General features: G+C 66.5%; 1 protein-coding gene across 1 annotated transcript; it reads right to left on the reverse strand.

The window, feature by feature from the left end:
• Window positions 1-437: 437 nt before the first annotated feature.
• GYG2 (glycogenin 2) lies at window positions 438-12043 on the reverse strand. The gene is made up of 8 exons (XM_037512751.2): window positions 11979-12043; window positions 9642-9783; window positions 5683-5857; window positions 4884-5046; window positions 4222-4348; window positions 3067-3286; window positions 2028-2201; window positions 438-975 (listed from the first exon to the last, which is right to left on the reverse strand). The coding sequence occupies exons 1-8, from the start codon at window positions 11983-11985 to the stop codon at window positions 814-816; spliced, it is 1170 nt and encodes a 389-aa protein (XP_037368648.1). The 5' UTR covers window positions 11986-12043; the 3' UTR covers window positions 438-813.
• Window positions 12044-15338: the final 3295 nt, after the last annotated feature.

Raw genomic sequence — 15338 nt, forward strand, 5'->3', positions numbered from 1 at the left:
CCCCCAAGGCCGATTCCGTGCACCCTGTGCGCCCCCGGTCCCGCCCACCCGGCCATTCCGACGGGCCCCGCCGCCTCCCGGCAGCCCTTGGGGACCCTGCGCGCGCATTTCCTGAAACTCCCACCGCGTGCACCAAGCCCAGCGCCCCAGGGGGCCGCGCCCCACACCCAGGACTCACCCTCTCCCCAGCCCGTCCCGCCCCGCCTCTGCTTCCCAGCATGGCGCGTGGAAGACACGAAAGTCCAGCAGTTCAAAGTCCATCCCGCGCGGCCAACCCGTCGTCCGGCGTCCAGGGCCTCCAGTGCTGGGCGCGGGGTGAGTGGCCGCCTGAGGACCCCGCGGCCACGAGGCTTGGCGAGGAGACTCCCGAGGGCGCGGGGCTGAGCGCGCCCGGGCGCAGGGGTTGTGTCGCGGCGCAGAGGTAGCAGGGGGCGCCCGGGCGCCGAGGGCGCGAGCGGGGCTGTCCACGTGGCGCACAGTCGGCGAGGCGCGGTTTCCAGCAGTTCCCAGGAGGCGCATCCGCCCCGCCGGCGCCAAATGTCCCCGAACCCGCGTCTCCGAAATGGGCACGTCGGGGTCCAGACACCGTGCGCCGTCCCCCGGAGTCGCTGCGTTGACAACGGTCACCCCCAGGAGAGGCCGTGAGGCCCCCAGATCCCCCGCAGTTTCCACCCGTGCGCGGGGAGACGGAGGCTGGGGAGCTGGACCCGAGGGGCGTCGAGCCGGCTGGTTGAGGGTTCACGGGGTCTTGGGGGCGCGCAGCTGGCGAAGCAGAGCTGGGAGTTGGGGGGCCCGCCGCGGGCGCCCCCCGCGTCACTGCAGGAACCGGTCCAGCTTCTCCTGGATGCGCGCGAAGGCGTCGCGCCCCAGGTAGTCCATGCGCCCCTCCTCCCACGTCCGCCGCGCCTCGTCGGGGCTGCGCTCGCGCGCCGGGTCCTGCAGGGTGAGCTCGGCCACCGACACGGACAGGTCCACCTGCGGACACAGGGCGGTCACGGCGGTGGGTGCCCAGGGGCCCCGGGGACAGGGGTGCTGATGCCCCAGGGACACCCCAGGGCAGCCCGAGCGTCCCCCAGGAGGCGCCTGTGCTGGGGCCAGCGGGTGGAGGCTGAGAGGAGCTGGGGTCCTCCCAGTGGGGGTGTCCTGGGTGCTGGAGCCCTTGTCTCTCTCACACACACACACAGAGACACACACGCAACAGAACACACAACACACACAGAGACACAGACGTCCTTCCACCCTGATGGTCGTGGCCGTGCCCGGTGCCCACGGTGGGGCAGCAGCCACGCGCTAGGGGGGTCTCGGGGACACCCGCAGGGAAACCCCAGCAGGGGGACTCGGCCAGCAGCCCGGGTCACGGCTGACCTGGGAGCACGGGGCGGGGCGGGGCCGGGAAGAGACGGCCTCGTTGCACAATCAGAGCAGCAGGGGCTGCACAGAGGGTTTGGGGATCTGGGGTGTCCAGGGGAGCGGAACTAACAGGACGTATAGGGACACCCAGAAACCCAGGACGGAGGGCAGGGCGGGCCGGCGCCCAGAGGCAGGAGGACGCTGTCCGGTCCAGGGGGGACCAAACGCACCCCGCTCGGCTTTGCCTTCCACATGGACCCTTCACGGAGGGATGAGGCCCCCCACGGAGGCAGAGGAGCGAGTGTGGGGTTCCAGCTCATCCCCCAGACCCCCCCGGGAGTCACTGGTGCTCCCCCAAAGCGCCCGCTCGGACACCCAAGAGCACAAAACAGCCTCTTCAACATTCCTTGCTCTGCAAACGAGGGGCGCCTGGAAACGGACTCGCAGGATTCCAGGGGGGTGAGCAGACACCCGAGAACTGGAGCACAATGGGCTCCCGGGCTCAAGTGAGCCCCAGGGCTGTCAGAAATGAGACCCCTTGTACCCCCCAGGGGCTCTGGGGTCCCCCGTGGCCCTCCCCAGACTCCAGGGTGGACCCCAGTCTAGCCAAGTCTTGCTCAGGTTGGGGTTCCTCCTGGGGATCCCGCGCGGGGGATGCACTTGGTGCGGGTACCTACCTCTTTGAAATGGCATCTTTTTGGGGAGGCCGGTGGCTCCTCCACCAGCGAGGTTCTGTCCACGGGCTCCTCGTCAGGCCAAGGCTGGCTGGACGCCGTCCCTGAGCTTGCACGCCGCCCCTCCTCGCTGGGCGCTGAGTTCTCCCACGGCACCCCAACCACGCTCAGGCAAACCTGCACAAAAAGGGGGTGCACTTAGCAAGGTCTCGTGAGAGCTCTTCAACGATGCTGCCCTCGGGACCCTGGGAACCAAGGGTGAGGGTGCAGGCACTCTTGGGGGGCGACAGTGTCCCTCCCCTGAGGCAGAACATGATCCTGCGTGTCCTGTGGCCTCCCCGGTCAACCCCCCAAGCGCCTCCCTTCGACCCCCTCGGAGTGCTGCTGCCTCAGCCGAGCTCTGAAGGTGCTGGGGCCACGTGGGGGAGCCGGTCCTGCCGGGTCTGCCCACGGACACTGCAGGTGGACAGGGGAGGATTAAACTCCTTTCAGACGCCTGCTCTGGCCAATCGCTCGATGCCCATCTATGTGCCAGCCGTGAAGAAGCCGGACGGGTCCCCCGTCCTCAGAGCCAGCAGCACCACCCCAGCCTGCCTCTTACCGGAAGCCGGGGAGCCCCTGCATCACCCCGATCCTCCCCGCACCCCAGGTCCTGCACTGAATCACGGCTGCACGGGGGCCAGCACGCGCTGGCCAGCCGACAGGCAAAAACCCCGGTCCACAAACATCAAGCTTCCCGGGACGGGTCCTCAAAGGCGGCTGGACGCGGCCGAGGCCTCCCGCAGACCCGCACCGCTGGGGGCGTCTGGGGTGTCGCGCTGGTGTCACCCAACAACTGGACACGCGCTCTTCAGACACGGCCTCGAGCGCTCTCCGCGCATGATCGCAAGTGGACGTGTGCCGGGCGCACAATCCCGGCGGAGAGCTCCCTGCGGCGTTTCTGCGCGGCTCCGTGCAGCCTCCAAGGGGCTGGACGTGGACGGGGCGGCTGGCCACGGACCCCCAAGGTCCACGCGTGGCTTCCCAGGCTGCACCCACTTACCGTGGGGGCCGGACACGGGCCCTCGTCCTCGTCCCGGAGCCGCTGGTAGAGCGGCAGGACGGCGCGCTGGTAGGTTCTCCACCAGAGGTTGAGGAAGGCCAGCTGGTGCCGGCCGGCCAGCCCCAGGCCGTCCTCCACGGAGCCGGTCTGCGCGTTGAACCTGTAGTTCCAGGGCTTGGTGGGGCCCAGGAAGCGCACGACCTTGGCACAGGAGCCGAACCTGGCAAGAGAGAGAGAGGGTTGCAGCCGCGGGCAAGTTGGCCGCGCTCGGAAGATGCCGGAAGGTGCCGGAAAGACTCGCGCTCAGGCCCCTGGGAGCGGAATGGCAGCCACGTTGCCTGGTGTTTGTTTGGCTTCAAGACCTTTTGTTGGGGACAAAGTTTCCAGGGGCTCCTTTTCTACGCCAAGATACATGATCCTGGGGCCTCTTTGGGGGTGCAAGGGGTTAAGACGCAACCTATGAGTTCCAGCCCAGGCCAGCGGGCTACCCTCATGGCGCGGCAGACCTCTCCGGGCTCCCACTGCTCCCCTCAGCAGTGGATTTCAGTAGATGCACCTGTTCTGCTCCCCGCTCGGTCTCTGGGGAGTCCTCTCACCCCCCCGCACCTCCGGCCTGCACCCCCACTCTTGTATGCATCAATAAATCAATCTTCAAAGAAAATCAGAAATGGAAAGTGAGAAAATGTCCGTATCGGTGCATCAAAAAAAAATCCACAGGCTAAGATCGCACAGTAACGGAGCCTAAAGGAATAAATTGCCTGTTTTTCATGAGAAAAACCACCAGTTTTCCCCCCAAAACATCCTTGGAGAGACCCTATCTCGGCACCCGGATGGACAGATGCGCCCACAAGAGCAGACGCGGAGCTGCCTCTGCTCCCCCGAACGGTTTCTGGAAAGTCCAAATGAGGAAAAGTGAAAGGGGCGACATCTTTTCACCTGTTTTGGCTGGAAAGAGTCTCGGGGGAGCCCTGGGGGTGCTCCGGACAACCCTTGGGGAACCACGACCGTCAATACTCTGTGCCCAGGTCACCTGCCACGTAAGCAACATGCCGGCCAGGGGGTGTCCTCGCTCCCCGACGGAGCAAAAGCCGACACGGGTCCGGCACGAGGAGGCTCCGGACGGGCCCAAAGGCCCCAGCCCAGCGGGGAACCCACCTTTGGAAGGCCGGGCCGTAGGTGTAGGCGGAGCTGCTGCTCAGGTTGTACACGAAGGGCAGGTGCGTGTGGATGTCCGCCGTCGGCCAGCCGCTGAAGAAGCTGTTCAGCAGGCCCTGGTCGCCCCCTGCAGAGGCGGGAGAGGTGAGCGGGGAGCCCGGCGGGCGGGACGGGGACCAGCGTGAATGGCAAGGAGAACCCTCGCGTCCGAGGTCCCCCGCTCCATGTCCCTCTGCTCGGTAGAGACGGCCTCAAGGGTGTGGACCCCCAGGACCCGCCCGCTCCAGATCCCCACGGAGAAGCCAACCAGGCTGTGCCGACATCGGAGGCGTTGCCTGCGCCCCCCGCCCCGCCCCCAGCCAGGCGCCTCACCCGGGCTGCATTTTCACTAAACTGACCACCAGCGCTGTCCCGGCTACTGCCCGGTCCATCAAATACTCAGTTTCTGCTCCACCCGCCTTCAGTCTGGCCACCGGGCCCCCTGGAGAGCAGGTCTCCCCTTTGCACGCCGGGACGCGGCGGGAGGGTGTTTCCGCGCTACCTCCGACGCCTTCCCCGACGCCCACCTTAGCGGCCCTCACCTTCCCGGTATTCAGGGCGCGGGGTGGGCCGGGCAGGGTCTGCCCACAGCCCACGCCCTGGCGCCCACGAGCCATCCCTACCGTCGAAGCTGCCGTGGTCGCCCGCGTGCCGCAGCAGCTGCCGGTGCGTGTGCAGGGAGGGCTGGAACACGAACACGCCGCTGTTGAAGCAGTCGGGCCAGCCGGGGTCCGGGGCGGCGGACAGCTCGCCCCTGTCGAAGAGCTCGTCCACGTTGGCCAGCACCTGGCGAGCAGAGCGGGGGATGGAGCGCCTCGGCCCGGCACGCCTCTGGGGAGCCTCTTGCATGCGTGGCTGGGGGGCCACGGCCCTGACCGTCCACTCCTTGGCCCTGCTGCACGCGCTGCCCCAGAACCCGACGTCCAGAACGGACCCGGCCTGGGCTGCACTTCCAGCTCCGACGACTGACTTTGACAGTGGCCACTGAGGCCCCCACCCTGAGCGCCACCCCCAAGTGGCCATCCAGGGCCCCAAGTGGCCAGCAGGGTCTCTACCCTGCAGGGTACTCCCCACGTGGCCATCAAGGGTACGTCCCATGTGGCAAATGACAATGCGGGGGGCCGCAAAGCCGGGGGGCTGGTCCTGTCCACACGAGGCCACATGCGCCAATGTCCATGGAAGCAATGGACTGTCTCCCAATTATCCCACTTCGTGCAGACGGCACAAGGGGATGAGAAACCCACCCTGGTCAGAAACCATCTCAGGTCACCCAGGCTCCGCGGGGTCCAGGGCGGGTCTGGGGGCGCATTGTGGATGCTGATGGGCAGGGCGAGGGCAAGGCTGGGGGGGCCATGTGGGCGCTGACCAGCATGCACAAGAATGCCTGCGCTCCTGGACAGGTGGGGACCAACCCCCGCTCACCAGGGTGTCGGCGTCCAGAAAGACACACTTGCTGTAGTGGGTGAGGGTCCAGCAGTGGAGTTTGCTGAGGGTGACCCCGAGCTCGGGCCTCTTGAGAAAGACCAGGTGGACGTAGTCTGCGCTGTCCATCAGGTTCACCTCGACGACCTCGTCGAACACCCTGGAGAGGAGGACCCTGGAAGACACAGCATGTGCGGGAGGCGGGGAGGGCGAGGAGCGGGCACCATGGTCCAAACCCACCACACGCTTAACCCCTCAGAGAGCACAGGACACCATGTATCGTCCAGCACCATGGTCAGTATGGGATGTCAGAGACCTGACCTTAGGATGAGACCCTGTCATCCACCCACCAGCCATCCTCCATCCATCATCCGTCATCCATCATCCATCCATTCATCATCCATCCACCATGCATCCATCCATCATCCATCCACATGAATCCATCATCCATCCATCATCCACCATCCATCCATCATCATCATCCATGCTCCATCCATCCTCCATCCATCATCCATCCATCATCCACCATCCATCCACTATCCATCCATCCATCCATCATCCATCCATCATCCATCATCCATCCATCATACACCATCCATCCATCATCCACCATCCATCCATCATCCATCCATCATCCATCCATCATCCATCCATCATCCATCATCCATCCATCATCCATCATCCACCATCCATCCATCAGCCATCCATCATCCATCATCCATCCATCATCCATCCATCATCCATCATCCATCCATCATCCATCATCCATCCATCATCCACCATCCATCCATCATCCATCCATCCTCCATCCATCATCCATCCATCATCCACCATCCATCCATCATCCATCCATCATCCATCCATCATCCACCATCCATCCATCATCCACCATCCATCCATCAGCCATCATCCATCCATCATCCATCCATCATCCATCATCCATCCATCATCCATCATCCATCCATCATCCACCATCCATCCATCATCCATCCATCATCCACCATCTATCCATCATCCATCCATCATCCATCCGTCCATCATCCAACATCCAACTCACCCATCATCCATCCACCAATCCATCTATCCATCCATCCATCGATCCATCCAAATATTACCTATCTATACAGCCATCTAACGTCTAAGCGTGCATGCAGGGAGGTAGCTGTCTATCCATGCACCCCTCATCTATCACTCTTCAACCTGCCTATCAATACCTTCCTATCCCCTCTCCCCTGTTACCTGGCCACCATTTGCTCTACTCCTCTCCACTCTGCACGCATCCCTGCCCTCTGCTGGCGACATGTCTACCAGCACCAGCAGCTGAGTGGTGCTCTCAACTCCAGGCAGCTTCCATGCCCAGGGGAGAGTCACCAACATCTGCAGCCACCTCTGTGTGTAGCTCGGGGGGCCGAGGCCCTTGGCGTCCAGAGGATGGAGATGTGGGACACCACTCAGCCCCCCACGGGACCCAGGACAGCCACCCCAGGAAGTCCGCCAGCCCCACGACAGCAATCCCAAGGCTGAGATCTGCTGGATTCGCAGATTTCCCTGCTCCCCTCATCACAGTCTCCCGAGTGCATTTGCCATATGCTCCCCATTCACAAGCAGAGCCTCGCCTGTCAGCTCCCTCCGACACACCGACAGGCTCCCTCGCACCCATCGGGTCTTAAATAGCTCCCTTGCTTGCTCAGCCGGCTCGGCTGGGGCTGGCCTGTCTGCTGCTCCGCATCATGAAGCCTTTTGCTCCCCGTGTAAACACAGTAAAAGCCGCCAGCAGGCGGGGCTCGCAGGATGGCAACCATCCCTCCCAATAAATCAGCAGCCACGTCCCCAGGCTCCGCGTGGCTCCGATCACGTCGAAATTAATTCACTGTGAGCAACTCAGGGGGCGGCGCCCAGAACTGCCGGACACGGCCCGCGACCCGCTGAGCTCCCGGCGACGGCCTCCATGTCGCCCCTGACGACGGTCCGCGGACGTCCTGGGGTCCTGGGGTCCTGGCGTCCGGGGCCAGCTGCGTTATTATCTGCATTTCCCGCAGGACCAAGCGTCTTCCGACCTCCCCCTGGCAGCCAAGTGCCCCTCCTGGCACCTGCTGCTGTCACCTCAGCCGCACCCAGGTGACTGCCGTGGGCACGTCTTGGGCCCGGATTTGCGTGTCTGGTCCGGGCGCTTCTCTTCTACTTCCGATGTTTGTTCTGAAATCACCCGCCGGGGTTTCTCTCTTGTTCCGTCGCCTTCAGGAACTTCTTCCTTCCGTTCGCCTGACGCGTTTTCTGCTGTCGCTTTAAGCGCGAAGCGCTCGGAAGAGCAAAGGTTCTTTCGGGATTTTAATCTCCCTCTCGGGCACGTCGCGGGGCCTGGAGCTGGCACGCACGGCCGTCACGCTGCAATTATTTGTTAAATAGCGTCTCATCCCGGGTTTCCTCTGCCCACCTAGCGGGAGCGCCCGCGGGTGGGGGATCCCCAGGGGACCGCGCCGTGATGCGCGGTTATTTCCGCTGCCGTTCATGCTGCTCCTCGCGGCCGGGCTGCTGAGCTGATAGCCAGAGAACGCAACACGCCGTGTCGCCGGCAAGTCCCGTGGGAAGCGCCTCCTGGGGCCGTTAGGAGAAAACCCATTTTGTGAAGCGGCCCCCGGGGCTGAGAGAAGAGTCTTGTTTACGTAACACGCGGCGTTAGGAGGGGCCGAGCACGTGATTCGTGAGCGAAATCCACGGAGCTGTCGCCTCGGGGCCCACGCGAGGTCTGGTCCTTCCAGTGTCCGGCTGCCGGAACGGATGTTGGCAGGTTTTTTGGGTCCGTGATGGCCGGGTGCACAGGGGTGACCAGGGATCGCCACCGGGATATGGAAAAGGTGAATCCTGCACTGTATTATCTAGGGTCCTCTCCCGGAATTCTGGTTTTGTTTTTTTGGTATTTTTTTTTTGAGGTCAGACTAGTTTCCAACACAGCACTGGGTGCGGGAGGACACATGCTCCCCTCAGCTACTGCATGTGTCTCCCCTCGCCCACCAACCATGTCCAGCCACCAACCAGGGGGCTCCACTACGCAGGCTCCCCTTCTGCTTCCCTCTGCTAACCGCCATCTTGCTTTGCTTTTGTTTCGTGAATCTGTCCATCCATCCATCCATCCATCCATCATCTGTCCATCCGCCATCGTCCATCACCCATCCATCATCCATCCATTATCCATCATCCATCCTCCATCCATCCTCCATCACCCACCATTCATCATCCACCCATCATCATTCCATCATCATCCATCATCTATCGTCCATCCATCATCCATCCATCATCCATCATCCACTATGCATCATCCATCACCCGCCATCTATCATCCACCCATCATCCATCCATCCATTATTATCCATCCATCCATCATCCACCATCCATCATCCATCAACCTCAGCCTGAAGATCAGCACCTACATGTGAAGGTCACTACGTGCTCGTGAATGTCACCGTCTACTCATGAAGGTCATCCCCTAGACCTGAAGGTCACCGCCTAGACCTGAAGTCACTACATACTCGTGAAAATCAATCCCTACTCCTGAAGGTCACCACCTACTCCTGAAGGTCACTACCTACTTGTGAAGGTCACCACCCACCTAGGTGTGAAGGTCATCAGCCATGCCCATCCATTCATCATCCATCCATCATCACTCCATCTCTCCATCCGTTCACCTCTCCGTCCATCCATCCACCCATCCACCCATCTGTCCAGCCAGCTATGCCTGAAGGCCACCACTTACGCCCGAAGGTCACCATCTCCGCATGAAGGTCATCTCTAAAGCCTGAATCAGGTCACCACCTACCTGTGAGGGTTACCATCTGCTCGTGGACGTCAGCACCTACACCCGAAGGTCAGCCTGGGTCCCACGGGCAGAGCAGGCCTCCTGGGGCCTCAGCACCAAGGGCCTGGCTGGCCCTGCACAGGGAGTCAGACCTCCCCAGTCTCACCTGAGCAGGCCGGACACCTGCGGGCTGAGGAGCACCACCAGCTTCCTGGACGTCCCGTGGTTCCTCAGCGACTGTCCCAGCACCAGGGCCCCCTGGCAGGAGATGTCATCGGTGGCCAGCGTGACGAACGCCTGGTCGGACACTGGGGACGAGGACGGAAGCAGAGGTTACCCTGGGGGCGGGGGGTCTGCACGGTGCGCAGCAGCGACAAGGCAGCCTCGTCCGTCCACTGAGATGCACACGTGCACACCCCGGCACACACAGGTGTACACCCCAGCGCAAAAAGGTGCACACACCGGTGCACACAGGTACGCACAGGCACACACAGGTGCACACAGGTACACACCAGCACACACAGATGCACACAGGCACACACACCAGCACACAGGTGCACACATCAGCACAGAGGTGCACACTTCAGCACAGGTACACACATCAGCACACAGGTACACACCAGCACACATAGGTGCACACAGGTACACACAAGTATATAACCAGCACACAAGTGCACAGAGGTGCACACATCAGCACACAGGTACACACCAGCACACACAGGTGAATATAGGTACACACAGGTGCACACATCGGCACACAGGTACACACCAGCACACACAGGTGCACAGAGTTGTGCACAGGTACACGCACAAGCACACACGGGTGCACACACCAGCATACAGGCGCACACAGGCGTGCACAGGTACACACACCAGCACACACGGGTGCACACAGGTGTGCACAGGCGCTCCGAGAAACCGAAGAGAACCCCCTAAGTGAGGCAGACGCAGCCACAGCAGCGAGGGCTTCTCCGGCCACAGCCGCGTGGCCGCTCATGGCGCTCTCACCGCAGAAAACTCCCCCAGACCTGCTGCAAACTCGGGGCGACAGGAGCGCCCCTCTCAGGAGAAGGACCCAGGGAGCCAGGGTCCCAAAACCGCCCCGCCCCAGGGCAGGCAGCCGGCCAGCAGGCGTCCGGGGACCTGGGCTGGCCAGGGGTGCCAGCGGACATCACGCAGGAGCGGAAAGAAACACTCAGCGCGGAGGAGACGCGTCCGGGGAGAGCAGGGCCCGGCACCCCAGGAGCAGGCGCTCACCAAGCTTCCTGCTCCCACGGGAACCCCAGGAAATACCCCGGGCCCCGGCCGGACCTGGCGCGAGGGGGCTGCAGGCTGAGCAGCGGGAGGAGGGGCAGACTGGACATCGGGGGACCCCAGGGGCGGGGGCGCCACAGGGACGGACAGTCCCCAGCCGGGAGCCGACTGGTTCCCGGAACCCAGAGTGGCCTCCGGGCAGACCCTGGAGGCTCCGGGCAGCCTTGGCCGAGGCTCGCCGGGCCTGAGGGCCGAGGATGAAGGGGGTCCGGTCCGTCCTCAGGCGCCACGTGGCCGGACTCTGAGCGATGGACCCACGAGCCACTGTGGCCTGGGCTGCCACCCGGGGCCTCCCACCGACGGTTCCCGGAGGGGCCCGGGGCCTGCGCCCCGGCAAACCGGACAGTCCCGTCCACCCCGGGCCCCGGAGCCAACGACGTGCACCAGCCTGCAGGGAAGGCCCGGAGCCCGCGCCGCCCAGCGCCCGGCACACGCCCGCGTCCCACTCAAAGGTGCTTTGTCCCCGCAGGGACCGGCGTCCAGGCGTCCAGCACATTCCAGGCTGCGGAGCCAGCCCGTCTGAATGTGGCCTTTGTGTGAGCCCGGGGCCGGGGCCAGAGGGGTTCCGCTCGGGCCCCACACTTCTCGGCTTCCCCAAACACGACCCCAGCAGGAAAACGGCCCTTTCTGCCCCGAGGGGCAGCCATGGCCAGGATCTGCCCACAGCCTCCCAGGATGGGGGGCCAGGCTGGGTGGTGCCAGAGGGGCATCGTCCTCTGGGGCGGGGTCCCCCCCTTGGCCAGGACACTTGCCGGAGCCCAAGCTTGGTTCGAGGTCCGAGCCAGCACCCACCTGGACACCCCAAGCCCTTTGGGATGAGCCCGGAGCTTAGCTGGGAAGGGGATTCTGCAGTGCCTGGACCTCAGGGGGTGGAGGGGGCCGTCCCCAGAGCTGGGGCGCCAGCTTCTCCGTCTCCTGTTCACCCTGTCGCCTGGAGGTGGCCACTGAAGCGCCCAGCTGCTGCTGAACAGGTGGGAACGGATGGCCCCGGGGCGCCCCCTGATCCCCAACGGGCGCCCCACCCAGCTCCAGCCGGAAAAGCCAACGACCCGCACTGAGACCCAGCTCGGGGGAGGCTGGGTTTGGGGGCGCCTGGCAGCAGCTGTGTGCGCGGAGCAGGGTCTCGGGGCGCGCGGATCCATTTCGCACTGGGCGCGCAGACGCCGAAGCCGAGGCTTCTTCCACTCACCCGACATGGTCCAGGGCGCGGGGGGAGGCCCGCGCGGCTCTGCGCCCAGGGGTGCGCCCGCTCCGGCCACGAGCAGCCCCGAAGAGGCGTCTCCAGGGACCCGCGCGCAGCTCCGGCCTGCGGGGAACAGGTCGGGCTCGTCCACACGCCCCGCGCGCCCCACGCGCCCCGGCTACTCTCTGCGCCCCGGGGCAGCCTCAGTCCTCGGGCCTGGCGCCCCTCGATCCCCGCGCGCCCCAGAGAAACTTGCGCCCAGTGAACCCGCGCGCCGGGGAGGCCTCGGCCGGGTGGTCCCCGCGCGTGCCCTGGGGTGCAGCGCCCCGCTGCTCCTTTTCCACATGCGGGCAGCCTGCCAGCCCCGCCCCCCGAACCCCAGGACTCCGAGGCGGCTCCCCAGCCTTGGGCGCCCGCACCGCGGAGCCCCGCCCCTCCCGCGGGCAGCCCCTGCCCCACTCTGGCCCCGCGCCCAGGGACACCCCACTCCCCAGCGCCCCGCACCGCCTGCGCGCTCCGGGGTGATCCCCAACCGGCCTCTGGCCCGGCGCCCCGCGCTCCCCGCGGCTCCTGCGCGCTCCGGCCGCCTCCAGCCCGCGCCCCCCCCGCCCGCGCCCCGCTGACCTGCGGCCCCGCCCCTCCCCCGCGCCCAGGGGGCCCCTCAGGCCCCCACCCCGCAGTGCCCCGCGCCTCCACGCCCCAGGCACCCCCATGCGCCCCGCCCCTCCTCCGCCCTCGAGAGACTCTGTGCGCCCCGCCCCGGGCACGCCCCCCGCACCTTCTGCGAGCGCCGGCAGCTCGTGGTCCCCAGCACCCCAAAACCCCCGCGCGCACGCCACCCCTTCCCAGCCCCAGCGCCCCCAGCGCCCCCCCCCGGGCACCTCCTCCGCGCCCCGGCAGCCTCCGACCAGCGCCGGCCGGAGACGCCCCGCGCCCCGCGATTGGCCGCTCGCCGGAAGCGCGGCCCCGCCCGGCCCTGGCCGCGGGGGGCGGGGTGCTGGGGGCGGGGTGCTGGGGGCCGGGGGTCTCCCTGGCGCCGGCGCTGCCCCGCCCACCGCGCCAGCCGCCCGCCGATGTTGGGGCCCCGCCGGGGAGCCGCGGGGAGGGGCGGCCCCGGCTCCTCCGCCCGCCCCTCGCGCCCTGCGGCCCGGCCGCCTGTCCTCGCGCGCTGTCCTCGCGGCCGCTGGACCTTCCCCGGCCGGCCCCGGAGTCCGTGTTTGCGGTGGCCGCGGGCCCGCCAAGGCCGTGGCTGCCCGGGCGCGCGGCTCTCGGGGGGGGCTGGAGGGGTGCGCGGCGCGCGCGGCGGGCGGGGCGAGTGGGGGAGCTCAGGGGTGACGGAGCGCAGGGGGCGAGTGGGGGAGCTCGGGGGTGACTGGGGAGCACAGGGGGCAAGTGGGGGTGCAGGGGGAGTGAGTGAGGAGCGCAAGGGGGTGGGTGACAGCGCAGGGGGCGAGTGGGGGAGCTCGGGGGTGACTGGGGAGCGCGGGGGGCGGGTGACAGCGCCGGGGGCGAGTGGGGGTGCAGGGGGAGTGAGTGAGGGGCGCAGGGGGCGGGCGGGTGCTGCTCCCGAGCGTGATGCACGAGGGACGCTGCCCCTGAGCTGCTGGCGTGGGGGCGCCTGCGCGTGGGACGGGTGGACGGTGCAGGGCGTGGATGACGCGCCGCGTGTGCAGGGGCGAGTGCCCGCGTGTGCCCGCGTGTGCCCGGGAGGGCGAGCACCGCAGGGGCGTGACCCCCGCGAACGCGTGCAGGCGGGAATGAACGAGTGACCAGTGAGGCCCGTGGAATTGGACGTGCCCCCCCGGCCAGGTGGGGTCCCCGAGACGCCAGTGCGGGGGAGAAATCAAAGGGGCAGTCCAAGGGCCAGGGAGGGTCCCCGGGTCCCCCCAGACCCCAGCCAGGCCGGGAAAGGCAGGGGGGATCGCGGGTCCAGGCAGGTGGCCGGAAGGAGCGACCCCCCCACCGCTGCAGGGCACGGGGAGACCCACGGGGGCCACCCCTCGCGCACAGTCCCGAGAAGCCCCCCGTCCTGCTGCAGGACACCCCGGAGGGGCCGGCCGGGGAGGCCGGGGCTCGGGGTGTCCACGTGCCGCAGCTCCCTGGACGCAGCCCGTGTCCAGCTGCGGGCGGAGAGGGCGCGGGTCCGGGCGCCCTGGGGCGCAGCCTGGTCGGGACAGGAGCGGAGTTCGGGGCGGGGGACACGGGAGCCGCGGGGGGTCGCGGAGGGTCCGGGGAGTCGGCCGGGCCCGGCTGGGGCCGGAGGGCGGGAGTGACCGGCGGGCAGGGCGGGCAGCGGGTGTCCGGGCACGTCTGACCTGCTGCTCCCACGGGCTGGCGGCGTCTTGCAGGCTCCCTGCCCCCTCTCTGGGGACACGCGCCCCAACACCGCGGCCCAGGGGCGGCCCGGCGGCCTCAGGAGGTTTCGGGACATGCCGGGCCCCCCTCGTGTCCTGCTCCCCCGCGTCAGGAAGGAGCCCCCCAGTGACCGCGGTTTCCTCTCCACGTTTATTAGACGGCAGTGCTTGGGGCGGTTACAGAGACGGGGAGACCCCCCGGAAGCCCTCGTGGCGCGTGTCCGGCACGTGTGCCCATGGGGGGACACACCCCGTAATAAAGTGACCCCAGGACAGGCTCGCCAGGAGGGACTCGGGCCACCCCCCGGGGTCGCAGCCTGCGGGGCCGGCCCTGAGTGGGCGCTCCTGCACACCGGGACTCTCCCCCAGGCCTCCTGCCCGCGTCCCCCCAGGATTTGGGGCGCACAGCGAGCGTATTTGGGATTTTCCCGGCTCCTCTCCCGCCTGCGGAAAGCCCGCTCCGTTCCTGGCGAACCCTCGGGCCCCCCGAAGGCCAGGATCCCCCGCATCGCCGGCCTGAGATGACCAGACCCTGCACCCCAGTTGGGAGATCCCAACCCCCCTCCCTAATGAATCTTTCCGCCCCCCCAAATCGCTGCAAAGTAAGAAGCAAAGAGTACTGTGCAGATCGGGAGGATTTAACCCTAAAAGTACCCCGAGAAAGTAAGACTGACCCCCAAAAACCTGGTACCCCAGGATATACACGAGCATAGTGCGCACATTCCTCCTGTCTCCATCTATTTCTCCCCACCCCCCCCAAAAAACCCCACTGAGACCCTCAGATGTCACCCAAAATACCACCTGTTCCCGGGGCAGCTCCAGCATCAGCAAACGGGCAGCCGAACCCCAGCCCCGCCTGCTCCGGCCGGGCCGGCGGGCACGGGGATGACTAGACTCCGCCAGGGGCTCAGCCCGGCACCCCGAAACCAGCAGGCGGCCGTCCTGGCTCCCGACATCCCTCAGGGATGCGCCCGGCGCCCGCCCAGGCTGGTAGAAACCCTGGCGGCTCGTG

Source organism: Talpa occidentalis, unplaced genomic scaffold, assembly GCF_014898055.3.
Source record: "Talpa occidentalis isolate TD23 unplaced genomic scaffold, MPIMG_talOcc4v2.1 talOcc4.15, whole genome shotgun sequence".
Classification (NCBI taxonomy): Eukaryota; Metazoa; Chordata; class Mammalia; order Eulipotyphla; family Talpidae; genus Talpa; species Talpa occidentalis.

Excerpts from the sequence above, each read along its gene's own strand:
- GYG2 (XM_037512751.2), bottom strand. Across the intron at positions 5,858-9,641 it reads CAGGTGTCCGGCCTGCTCAG|GGTCCTCCTCTCCAGGGTGT; the intron begins GTGAGACTGGGG and ends TGTGTCTTCCAG. Across the intron at positions 2,202-3,066 it reads GCCCGTGTCCGGCCCCCACG|GTTTGCCTGAGCGTGGTTGG; the intron begins GTAAGTGGGTGC and ends CTTTTTGTGCAG.